This window comes from Mustela erminea, chromosome 8 (genome assembly GCF_009829155.1).
Source record: "Mustela erminea isolate mMusErm1 chromosome 8, mMusErm1.Pri, whole genome shotgun sequence".
In the NCBI taxonomy this organism is placed as follows: Eukaryota; Metazoa; Chordata; class Mammalia; order Carnivora; family Mustelidae; genus Mustela; species Mustela erminea.
This window is the reverse complement of record NC_045621.1, coordinates 35,558,753-35,571,645: the sequence shown is the minus strand read 5'-3', so window position 1 is coordinate 35,571,645 and position 12,893 is coordinate 35,558,753. Positions and strand designations below refer to the sequence as shown.

The 12,893-nt window shown below is 42.9% G+C and overlaps 1 protein-coding gene across 8 annotated transcripts in view; it reads left to right on the top strand.

The window, feature by feature from the left end:
• The window catches only part of COL4A4 (collagen type IV alpha 4 chain), a 117,236-nt gene that overhangs the window by 25,636 nt on the left and 78,707 nt on the right, over positions 1 to 12,893 (top strand). For all 8 annotated transcript variants that reach the window (XM_032355016.1, XM_032355018.1, XM_032355013.1 and 5 more), the window contains 2 exons: positions 11,345 to 11,479; positions 12,442 to 12,486. In XM_032355016.1, coding sequence (XP_032210907.1) covers positions 11,345 to 11,479; positions 12,442 to 12,486 — 180 coding nt within the window. The remainder of the gene's footprint in view (positions 1 to 11,344; positions 11,480 to 12,441; positions 12,487 to 12,893) is intronic.

Sequence of the window (12,893 nt, the reverse complement as noted above, 5' to 3'; positions counted from 1 at the left end):
TTGAGAGGATCAAGGTCATTGCCAAAGGGGAGACGGTCTTGTTGGTGGTGAGAAATAAGGGCCAGCAATACAGGTGCTTCCCAAAGCAGGCCATAGTCTCCGCAGGAGAACGGGAAACAGTATTTGTAGCTCTAGAAAACCTCTCTAGGGCAAGGGTAACATCTGACTAAATTAATTAAAATGCTGAATTACAAAGAAAGTTAAAGTAGATTTCTCCTTTCAAATACTATTTTCAGTAAATTGCCAAGAAATCCCGGGGGGGGGGGGGGGGGGGGGGAGGGGAACAGCTCTGTCTCAAAGGTGCTAATTTTTTTCATTCCTGCGTCCTGGGAGCTCATCTGCAATTCATTCAGCAGATAGCCATACATTCATCCCATTCATTCATAGTCCTTGAGCATTTGCCCTGTACCTGCCATCATGAGGCTTTAATGAGTAAGAAAAGGTCCTTGTGGTCTGGAACTCAGAGACCAGCAGAAGGGACCAAGATGCACATTTGGCCACTATTTCTGGGTGCCCGAGGAGTGCCAGGCACTGTTAGGAACTTGGGGGGGCATCAGGGTAAGAACAGACAGAAAGCAAGGATCTCTCCCTGGGAGAGTGGGTGGGGACGGGGGGTTGAGGCGGAGATAGTGGAATCAGAGGTCATCTAGTGATGGCCTGGCACCATGTCCTGTCAGTCCCTAGGGCAGACACAACAAATTACCACATGCTTGGTGGCTTAAAACCAGAGAAATGTATCTTCTCGCAAGTTCTTGAGCCAGAAGGGCACAGGCAAGGTGTTGCCATTGCCGTACTCCCTCCACAGGCAAGAAGGGAGGCTCCATCCACTGCCTCTTCCAGCTTCCATGGCGACTATCAGCATTCCTCAGCCTGTGCCCCTGTCCCTCCAACCTCTGTCTGCACACTGCACCGCCTTCTCCTCTGTGTATCTGTGACGAATCTTCCTCTGTGTCCCAGGACCCGTCAGAAAATCCAGGACCAGCTCCTTCTCTCAAGGTCCTTAATGTCAGCACCTCGTTTGCCATCTTGCGGGCTTTCCACAAACATAGGGATTAAGATCAGACATATCTTCTTGTGGACACCATTCAACCCACTGCAAGTGTCTGCGCTGAGAGAACAGCCTCTGTTCGGTCCTGAAGGGAGAAGGAGACAGGCTGGCATGTTTGAGGAATCATAAGGAGCCGGGAAGCTTTGGCTGTAGTAGGTGAGGGAGGAAGGGACATGAGGTGTGGGGGGGAAAGCAGGCACAGGCTCTTTCCAGGTAACAAGGAAGGCTCTGAAGGATTTTGAGGAGTGTGGAAGCGTGTTGGATATGTGTTGTAAAGAGATCATTCCTGCTGCTGTTTGGAAAACACAAGGAGTGTACATGGGGGACAGAGGGCAGTGTTAGAGAAAACCTGTCAGGTTTTCGTCCCAGATGGGAGGTGAGGTTGCTTAGCAAGGGGGTGCATGAAGAGGTGGGGAAAGCAGATGGGTGGCAGGGATATTTGGGAGGCAGGACGGATAGGAACAAGGAGGACAGTGGAGGTAGGCCGGCGAGGGGCGGACGGCTGTACCGGGAGTGCTGTATGACCAAGGAGCACGTTGCGGGGCATGATCTACAAGTCCCATTTTGGATTTGTAGAGCTGGAGGTCAGTTGAATATGGTCAGGGCTCCACAGGGAAGTCGGGGCTAGGGAGGCAAGTTGAGGGGTTGGTTGTTCAGCATTAGGCGCCATTAACTCCATGGAAAAGGTCAAGTTTGCCCTAAAGAAAGTGAGAAGAGACCAGGGCAGCCCTGTGGAGCTCCTAGGGGCTCCTCTGCAGCAGGAGGAAGGGCGTGGGCACAGAGGACACAGGAGAAAACACGGAGAAGACAAGATGCAGGGATACTGAGAAATCAGAGCAAGGGTCAGCTGGTTCCAGCCCCTCAAGGAGGCCACTGGGAGCTCCCCACACTGTCTCATTCAGTTCCCACAGCAGAGGTATGCTGGGCTGCTCTTCTGCCGTTTTTAAAGATGGGGAAGGCACTCTCCAATAACCAGGTTCAAGAGGTGATTTATTTATTGCTCAGCAGCGAAGCCCTATCTTCTGGTTCTCAGAGCAGGGTTCCTTCCACCGCACCATGCAGCCTCTCAAGAACACGACTGGGAATCCCAAGTCAGTGCTACTCCAGGCCAAATGGACCAGTTTATCCTCTCATTAGCAAGTGAGATGATCCGAACGTACAAGAAGACACTCTGCCACCACAGTCCAGTCTCCTTGGACTGTAATCCTTGAATAACACCTTTTTGTTATTTATTTTTATAACCCTTCATGATATCCAGCACTTTCTCCCATTATAGGGGCAGACCTGGCGGCGCTTAATTAAAGAGCTCTGTTCCTCATGGAGGCCTGTTTGAGGCTTTAGGTGATGCTCTAGTGTCACCTAGTGGATCACTCTTTGAATTACAGCCAAGCTTGGAAAAGGCAGGACGGGTGGCGCTGAATGGTGTGTTTGAATCAGAATGTCTTAATCCATTCACTATTCCCTGAGTTCGTGTTTAGAATGTACACCGTGCCAGGCAGTGGCCATGGTTCTGGAGTGGTAATAAAATGTGCACACATCCCTGGCCCCAAAAAGCTCTCTGGAAGACATCATCCCAAGCACATATTCCTTAAACTAACATGCATGAAACAATAATGAAAAATAGGTGATGAGTTTTTTTAGGTGCTATTTTAGGGTGGACAGAAGGGTTTGTGCAACAGTGAGATTGATCAGAACTGGGGTGAAAAGAGCAGAGAGAAACAATTGAAGTTTGAGGACCTGAGTTTGAATCTTCGTTTTCCTAGGCGATAATCAAGCGGTCTCTGTCTCTCTGAGCCTCAGTTACGTCATTTGGGAAACAGAAAAGTAGCTATAGGGTGGCTTTCTGCTTTATGGACGTAAGGATTCCATGAGATGAATGCACAGTGCTGTGTTGGTGCCTAGAACAAGTGTCTTCCCTGCCGCCACCACCATGAAGGTTTGGGTTGGAGGAAGGTTGAGTCTGAGCTACAGATGGAGAAAGGCTGCCATTGCTTCAGGCAACGGGAGGCATGCGTGTGATTGGAGCAGAAGGTGTAGGTGTGGAAGTGACAGGCAGTAGGTTAGGCTGGGGGGGTGAAGAGCAGACTGTCTGCATTGTAGTGGGTGATGAAAACAGTGACAGGGGCAAGAGAAGACTGCAGAGGAGTTGACAGTTGTCTGTAGAAGCGTGTGGAAGCCCAGGGTGAAGGAAGGGAGGGGGGCTGGTGCTTGGGTAGCCCTTGCGAGATGACAAGACCAGGACAGGGAGTCTCTGCAGGGGGATGACAGTAAGACACATGAGATTTAAGTCAAAGAGAGTAGGGTGGCCTTGGCCACAGGGTGGACATGGAGATCAAGGGAAAGCTGACAGCCATGTGGTGAGCTTATAGACGGAAGGAAAAAAATGCCATCTGTTGGGGCTGGGAAGAGGGGGGCAGGGAAGCTAGTTTGGGAGTGATGTGCTTGGCTTCTCACGTGAGGAGTGTGAGGGAGGAAGGTTCAAGAAGGGTCTAGAAAACAGTTTTGAGATTGACAGGATCTGAGAATGACAAAAATAGAGGCCTTTAGTTAATTTGATGAATATTGCTATTTCCTAAAGAAACTTTACAAAAGAATATAGAGTACATTGGGATAATTTTTTTTTAAGTTTAAAAATAAGACGAGGCTGGAGGCAATGGACGTGTCACTGCAGGTGTGGTGTGAGTGAGGGTTGGTGGAGGGACCCTCCACTGTGCCAGGCTGAGGTGTGGGAAGAGGAGCGGTTTGGGGAGCAAATGACCGATGCACGTATGAAGCAAGCCTACTAAGCATGGGTGTCTGAGTAAGTTATACCCCTAAATAGACTTTTCTAATTGACCTGGGGATACTAATTCACATTTCTCGGTGTTGGTGGATGGATTAAATGAAGCAAGCTCTGGAGAGTAACAGGCACAGGACCAGACTCCATAAACAAATTCCTTCCCTTCCTGGACACTTTGATGATCACTGTCATGGTCATAGAGACTGAGGGTGATTTGGAAATGTGTATGTAATTAGTGTAATAAAAACATCTTTCATAGTCATTTGTTCATTCACTAATGAATGAACAAACAAATATACGTTTGTACTTCTTTGCACTGATTCAGCTTCTGGTTGGGAAGGAACAGAAAGCTGTTGCAGACGAAGTGTGAGTATATATGGGCTTGTAGTTGTCTCTCTGTCATTATTTCTCCCAAACCTCCTACTGCTAACATGACAAGTTTCTTAGATTTTTGTCATTCCCCAAAGGGTTTGCTCCCTGGGAGCAAACCCATCAGTGGCAGCCCAAAAGGCTGAGTTGGAAGATTTTGGTTTTTAAAAATGTACATATTCTCTCATCTATTGATCTGTTCTACCAAGTTGTGAAATCATAATGATTTGGTCTTCACCCTGCTCAAGAGCGGTGCCTGGCAGAGATGATTCACAGGTGACAGAATCCTAAAGGAATGCCCTGGCCGCAGAGGGCTGGGTGACTCTGTCTACTCCGATCACCTTTGTCCGTTCTTTGAACAGCTGGCCCGGGAGCCTGCTGCTCCTGGCAGCCTCAGGAGAGAGGCACGTAGGGCAGGTCCGGTGACACGCCATCAGCGAGGACGAAGAAGGTGACCTGTGGCATCACAGGGCATTCCACAGGTTCCTCAGTGGGCAAGACAACGGTCATTTCTGGATTCAGGGAATCTTTATTGATTTTGCTGTCTCTCACTGAAAGTCATAAGCTACAAAGGCATTTCTGTGCACACAGTAGCAAAAAAAAAAAAAAAAAAAAAAAAAAGAAAGAAAGAAAAAAAAAAGAAAGAAAGAAAAAGAAAAAAGAATTTTAAAAAAGGAAAGGAAGGAAGAAAAATTAAGAAAAAAATAAGAAATTAAGAAAGAAAGATCAGTAGATACATCAGGGAAACTACATCTGAAAGTCAGTCAGTCATTCCATGGGGCATTTCTTTTTTCCTTTTTGCTAGCCTGAATCCAGTGTAGCAATCCCACTGCATATCATATTGTTGTTTTTGCGTGAAGGGCACGTGGTTAGGAGGAAAATATTTCTTTAAAATTCTTTTTTTAAGATGCAAAATTCTTTTGATTATTTAATGATCCTCTAGTTATAGAAACATCGCTTACCGGCTTGTTATTTATGTCTGTTCATCCTGAAGTTAATTCCATTATAACCTTATATATGAGTGAGCTCAAATATTTACTTGTACTTTATGGTTTTTTTAAACTGACCCCTTTTTAAAATATGAAATAGTTTAAGGAGATTAGAATTATCCTCTACATTGCTGTGGATAAATTATTTACTCAAATTAGATGAACTAGCTATGACTATTTCAAAGACTGGTGTTTGGAAAAATTTCATGAGCAGCTTTCTGACAGATTTAATATTGTGATACGAGGTTCAGTGTATTTCTTTAAAAAATTTATCCTGTAATGAATTACCTATTAATGTGAAAAATAAAAACAAGGCTGAAAGTAAAACAAACCACAGTCTTCCCCAATGGTTGTAAATAAGTAAGCATTTAATACTTTATGCCAGTTTTTCCACCTATAAAGTAGGGGTTTTATTTGCCATTTAATATGGTTGAAATGATGGTATAACATCACTGTGTTTTATCTCAAGAAGAAGTTACAAATATCATTGCAATTAGGACCATTGCTCATGGTGTCAGGTTGTGCTCTGCTCACCTCAGTGTGGAATCATTGACTATTTCACTGTTCGTGTTTTATTAAGTTTTTATTGTCCTTCCTATCATCGAAATCTTGGGCACATAGCCTGTGCCCTCCAGAAGTTCATGGTTAGCAGCTGTGGGGTTGAGGGATAAAGAGACGGTCACTGTAATAGGCGAGGGGTGTTATTATAGAAGCATCTTCGAGAACCATCTAGTTCTGAAGGATGTGTGAGGGGAGGACAGGAGGTTGGAAAGTCTTTTCATGGGAGCACTAAGAGGTAACCTGAGGAGTGAGAGGGACATTTCTGAGACAGGATACCAAGTCTGTGAAAGAACAGAGCTTATTCAGAAAGGGCAAGGAAGTCAGTGTAACAGATCAGGGTGAGGGTTGGGGGGGCAGTGAGGAAGGACACGGGGTTCAGAGATGAATAATGTAAATAACCATTCCTTGTTTTATTTTATTTTAAAAGCTTTTTAGATGGCAACTTCTCAAATCAGGACCCATTTATATACTGAGCAGTGTTTTATTATTCTTACCACCATGGGAAACATTTCCACTCCTTTATTTTTTTTCTCTCCCTAAAGTTCCATTAGCTCACCAGATCCAGTCTTGCGCATCCAGAATGAAACACATTAAGGAGATTTATAGGCAGTTAATTGACTGTCTCTTTCTCAGTTACCCTTTTATGTTTAAACGTATATTTTGTTGTTTCTAAATGTTACATTCTTATAAAGTACAACATTCACAAAAGGTAATTTGGAGTTTTCTTTGGTAAATTACCTGTAAGATGAAAAGATAATTCCCAAACTTAATGAAAAAGCAGTTAATTTCCTGACTCTTATATTCAGGAAATCTTACCAAGTAAGAGCAATTAACATAGGTTTTTTTTAAAAAGGGAGCTGAAGTCATTATTTATTCTTTTAGATTGTTGTTTACAGTTTGTGCAATATTTAAATTGATATGCCCTCAAAATGCCCCCAAAAGATTTGTTCCTGTATAATTACATTTCATATTTTATTGTTGTCTGTTTTATAATACATATTTATAGATTTAAGCTTCCTTGAAAATTCTAAGCTTTTAGTATTTTTATGGACACTCAATAAATAGTAGCTGTTATGATGATGATGAAAAAGCATGAAGAGAAGGGCAAGTTCAAATGAAGTATGATTTTTGATTTGCGAAATTTAGTCAGGTGATAAAAGTTGTTGATAATGTTTGTTGAGTCGGTAACTTCATGGTGAAAGAGAAATGTTAGTCTTTATTAGAAAGGTCATATTTGCTGTTGGTAAATGGTAACATTGCTCTGGCTTGCATTTTCCCTCCTGAGGCGTGACAAAATGTTATTTCTTGTATATCCCTCAAGAAATGTACCTTTATAAACATGCATTTAGAGAAGATGTCTGTCCATTTGTTTTCCTACAGGTGGGATAAAATATGCAACTTGTTTGTCCCCCTTTGAACAATGAACTAAATAGATATTATAATAATATTATAAATATAATAATAGATGTGCGGGGCACTATGCCATAAACATTTTCCATGCATTATTCTTTTTATGTCCACCAGCCATTGACAGAGAAAGAAGCTGAGGAGTAGGGAGGGTATGAAATGTGCCCGTGGTAACCCAGCTGGTGGGCCTGGGCCTCAACTCCAGGGGCCTGTCTGCAGAGCCTGGGTGTTCGGTCACTGTGTCTACTTCATGAGAATCATCAGGGTGAGCTGTGTCCGCTCAGAAAGCCTTGCCCGCTCTCTTTGATGTTCAGGCCTTCCACATTTCCGTCAGGCCTGTTTCTTCCGTGCTCCCCCCTGGGGTCTCCAGCTGCGGGTCTCTGCATCTCTCTGCAGGCTCTGTCAGAGCCCCCATTTGCCTGCTCGGCAGCTGGCACTCCCCACCCACCACTGTGGTCCCCCAGCGAGGAGGTAAACCCCGCAGTTCCCTTGCCCTTGGGTGGGATCACTCTGAGGTGTATATTCTACCCTGAGTCCCGAGGGCCTGCTCTGGGTGAGCTCCAGTGACCCACTGGTCTTGTTACCGGAGTCGGATTCTTGGGTCTGACAGTACAAACGAGGCTGGACCCCAAAATCAAAAGAACAGGCAAGGCTTTCTTGGGGTTGCAGCTTGAGCTGAAGGGAGACTCAGCACCAACCAAGAGTGTGGTTAGGCTGGCCTCTCCAAGAGACGGGGAGACCCTGCTTATCTGGAGAAAATTCCCACTCACTAGGCTAATGAGGGAAATGGGGACAATGTCTCTTCCTGATTGGTTAGCAAGGGCCTTGTCCTGATTGGCTGGCATGGTCTCATCCTGATTGGTTGGCAGAGCCTCATCCTGATTGGTTGATACTGGCAGTCAACTCAGGCAGATCATTGGTGCTTTTGGAGCAGGGTCTTCAGGGTGGTGGAGCTTCTGTTTCCAGTCAAGGTTGTGTATGGGGCTTGGTCCTGGTTCTGCTCTGTAAGAGAAGTGGTTTAGCAGTAATAGTCAACAGAAAGCGCCCCAGGTACATAATGTTTTTCACTTGGGGCTTGTTCCCATGGCTCCTAACTGTTCCAGTGACTGGCTTGATTCTGCACCCTGATTGCCTGCCTTCCCTTTTCTCTGTCACATCCCTGCTTCCTTACCCTATGTCCTTTGAATCTCAGACAAATGGTTTGCATTGACTCCTTATCCTATGCTTTGTGTCTGGGGCACCCAGGCTAAAATAGGCTGTATGGTGTTCGATTGTGTGAAGTTACCATAATCTATTCTATTAATCTCATTTGGGAAGGTTTTTATAGGGTTTCCAGTTTTGCTTGTTATCACAAAAAATGTTGTGAATATTCTGTCATTATTGTCTTTAGACCAGGGCACACAGAGCTTGTGTCCGGGGGCCCCACGCCCCAGGCAGGGCCCCAGCCATCTTCCTGTGTCTGGGCTTGGCCAAGCCAGCAGCATTGTCCAAAGTGACTCATCACGTGTAGACTGGGACTGGCTGCGTCCCAGAGTCTTTTTTTTTTCCCCCTTCAAAGTTGTTAAAAAATGATTAAAAAAGACAATTTAGGTGATACAAACTTTAACACTTCGTGAATTCCTGAGAATCCAGGGAACTGCAAAATGGCCAGAAGTCAGAAAGCTTTTATGGGATAAAGAGTAAGGAACAAGGAAGAGAACAACTGAAAATGAGTAAGGCACAGGGTAATATGTATAGACCGCAGAGTTGGCTTGGTGTGCAGGGATCAGCAGACTGGAAATTCTAAGTGTCTGGTCAACCCAAGCATTTATAGGGACCCAGAAGTTATCTAAGTTTCGGTTTGCTCACATGGAACCTTGGGCCTAGAGAGTTGTTTTAAGGGGTGCTCTTAGATCCTTCTTCCTGTACAGGATTCCCCTCATGAGGAGATCAGGGGTTCATGTTTATGGCTGGTGTGGGACTCCATGGCTGGGCATGTTTCAGGAGCCCGGCCACCTAACAGAATCCTCCCACTTGCCAGCTTGTGGAATTTTGTTCATGGGATCACAGGAGATTAGATCACTAGAATAGTGCTGACACACTGATTTTCATATAAAATCAAAAAATATTCTCTTCTCCAAAAAATATTTCTCCTGGTCCCTGCACACCAGAGGGGCAGCCCTGTATTCTTGTATGTGGTCCCAGTTGGAGTTGAACACCAGTAATTCAGAATGGCCCAGAGGTTTGAGATCTGAACTGAGCAGATATATCCTGAAATCCATCCGACTTTTCTCTCCACATATCAAGATGTGCTTGTTCACTGAATCCTGAGAATGTTCTTTGGTGGAGCAAAGGGATCCAACATGATTTTTCTTAAATCTTTGGAAAATTTTAAGAAGCACGAAAATTTACTGGTGAACATCCTGACTTTAATTGAATACCAAGAGTGGTTTCAAATTGGTAAACTATAGCATGGGCTCTGGAGCACGTTAGACAACACAGTTGAATACCTTAGACACCACAGTGCATGTGCTGTGCAGATAAATCACTTTGCATCGGTGGAAACCTTATTGTAAACTTCTCATTATAAAGCTTTTTTTAAAAAAAATCTAATGTAAGGGTGTTGTCTTTGGATTGCAAAGTGAGCTATTAAAAACAACAACAACAACAACATATGAATCTAAGATACCTTTTGCCCAAATTAACTTATAGACAGAGGTTGAATACCAAAGCTAGAAGTGTCATTTAGAAACTCTGATTTTAGATTCTTTTTTTTTAAAGATTTTACTCATTTATATGATAGACAGAGATCACAAGTAGGCAGAAAGGCAGGCAGAGAGAGAGGAGGAAGCAAGCTCGCTGCTGAGCAGAGAGCTCAATGTGGGGCTTGATCCCAGGACTCTGGGATCATGACCCAAGCTGAAGGCAGAGGCTTTAACCCACTGAGCCACCGAGGTGCCCCTGATTTTAGATTCTTAAGTTCATTCAGGTAGCCTCACTATTCTCATACTTTGATTATTTTATGAAAAATAAGTAAGTTTGAATGTTTAATATCATTTTATATGTCACAAAGATGATAGTTGATAGAATTGCCTTTTCAAAGTTCAAAAATCGCTTTCCTAACCACACTGGATCCAGGTAGAGTGTGTCCAAAGTGGCTGGTGGTCAGGCTGGACCACAAGCCTGGGACCATAGTCACTGATAGTCCATCTATCCCATATTCATTTAGAAGGGATTTCCTGAGCCAAAATCTGGGATAGATGGTAGAGGGAAGACTTAACTAGTGAGCAAATACCTTTGTCCTCATAGCGCTAATATCTAACTGGAGAGCCAACCAACTGATGAGCAGGTAACTGAAAAATAGGAAATGCTAAAGATGCAGAGAATAAAATGGAGAGGCCAATGAGGGTGGCACTGGATTGGCGATCCTACCTCATGGAGTCGGGGGAGAAGCCAGGGATCAAGGAAGCCTGCTAAGCAGGTGGCAATATAGTGGAGATCTAAGTCAAGTGGAAACCTGGAGAAGGAGCAATCCAGAGGGAAAGCCGAGCCAAGGAAGAGCTCCCAGGGCTGGCTGGCAAGTAGGGAATGTGAAGTACAGGCAAATCCAAGACCACACCTTGGAAGCTTGAGAGGGAGGTCAGATTGCACCAGTACAAATTGACATGTGGAGTCTACTTCCCAATTAAGAAATAAATACAAGAAAAAAGTAATTAAAAAAGGAAACATTTTCCACTAAAAGAGCAGAAAAATCATTAGCCGTATGAACTTTTCAAAAAGATCTGGCAGATTTCTCCACTCTTGATTTGTGTCACTAACATAATGGTATTTGATTATGATGCTTTGATTTTTTTCCCTTGCCTTTGCAAGTTCCTTGTTTTGCTAAACAGCTCAAGATTTATAAATGTCATTGACAGAATGAAAATAGTAGGAGAACTACTACCAGTTCATGTATGTGTGTGTGTGTGTGTGTGTGTGTGTGTGTGTGTGTATACACATGGACTAATTCGACTTATTGTGTGCCTTAAATTCAGATTGAAAAGGACAATGTTGATGTTCCTTATTTTTGTAATTAATAGATTATTTATGTTTTTATGACTAGAATTCTACTCAAACCCTAATTTCCTTGTCTTCTATCAGCCAAGTGAGCATGTTTGTGTTAGAAGACATAAGAAACAGCCAACCCTCTGCCTTTTTAATCTTCCTTCTTAGGGTCAGCCAGGACCTCCGGGGCCACAAGGTCCTATTGGACACCTGGGAATGCCAGGACCCATTGGAATTCCAGGAGAGAAAGGGATGAGAGGTGACAGTGGTCTTCCTGGAGCGCCAGGTGACAAAGGTGATAAGGTAAGACTCTTCTTAAGTGAGAGATTCTTCCCAACCAGGGTTACTATGCCAGAATTTTTTTATAATCACAAATAGTCCCTACTAGCACCTTATAATAAATTAAGTCTAAACTCCTCTTCCATAGTCAGCCCTAATTCCCTAACTCTGTTCCAGAGAAGCATGCCTTTCTAGACTTTTCTATGCACTTAAATACATGAGTGTCCCCAGTGAAGGGTTATATTCTTTCATGGCTTTCTAAAAACCTAAATGATGTATTTCTCATGCTGAGCCTTTCTTTTTTTACTCAACCATATGGCTTAGAGATCATTCCATATCAATTTATGTAGATTAAAGTTATTCTTTCAAAAATACTGCACAATATGCCATAATATAGATAAAAACCATAACTTGTTCCCTGTTGATGTAAATTTGAGATCCTGTCCCAACTTTGTGTCATGCCAGGTGCAAAAGCAATCCTGTAAATGACCTGTGTTTACAGTAAAGAGTTTATTTCCCTTGAAGAGACAGATTCTGAGAACTTAAAATTCTGGCATATAGGGTATTGAATGTTTTCTTTCAACTGATGCTGCCAAGTTGGCTTCCTAAGTATTAAAAAAAAAATGTACAAAAGGTTTTTTTAAATGTTGGCTTTTAAGTTAATTCATGTAAAGAGACTCCTGGATAGCTCAGTTGGTTAAGCGACCAACTCTTGGTTTCAGCTCAAGTCATGGTCCTCGGGTTGTGCAATCAAGCCCCATGTTGGGCTCTGCACTTAGTGGGGAATCAACTTGGGATTCTCTCCCTCTGCCCGCCTCAACTCTCTCAAATAAATAAATAAGTCTTTAAAAAAATCAAGTAACAATGACTGCTAAGAGTTTTTTTTTTTAAGTAAGTCATTAATTATTTATGTTTTCAAGTAATCAATCTGTTAATCTAATACTTTAATAACTTTTATATTTTTGTTTTGTTTCTGGTGACATTAGGGTCCAACTGGTGTTCCTGGATTTCCAGGTTTGGATGGTATACCTGTAAGTATCCCTAAATTTTCTCCATTTTTTTTTTAAAGGGAAAAGCACTCACCAAAGCCCTTAAAATCACATTTTATCTCTCTACATGTACATTTATTTGGCAAACTCTTCTTTATTTTCTTTTGGTAGTACATGGAAGGTTGCTTGCATTTCAATTTTGTATAATGACTTTGAGACCAAAACACTACTTGAAAAGCAAGGTTTTCAAACAGATTAGAGAAAAACATTCTAAAACATAAACTACATGTACTTGCCATGTTCTAGAAATAAATGTATACTCATAGGGAAAGTTTTTCCTTATTGGTTAGAAGGTTTAAATCTCTCATTTCTACTATGAAAACCAAATAAAAGAAGGAAAGATGTGTTTCAAGGGCTTTATAATCCATTAGAGTCTTTCTAAGGATTTT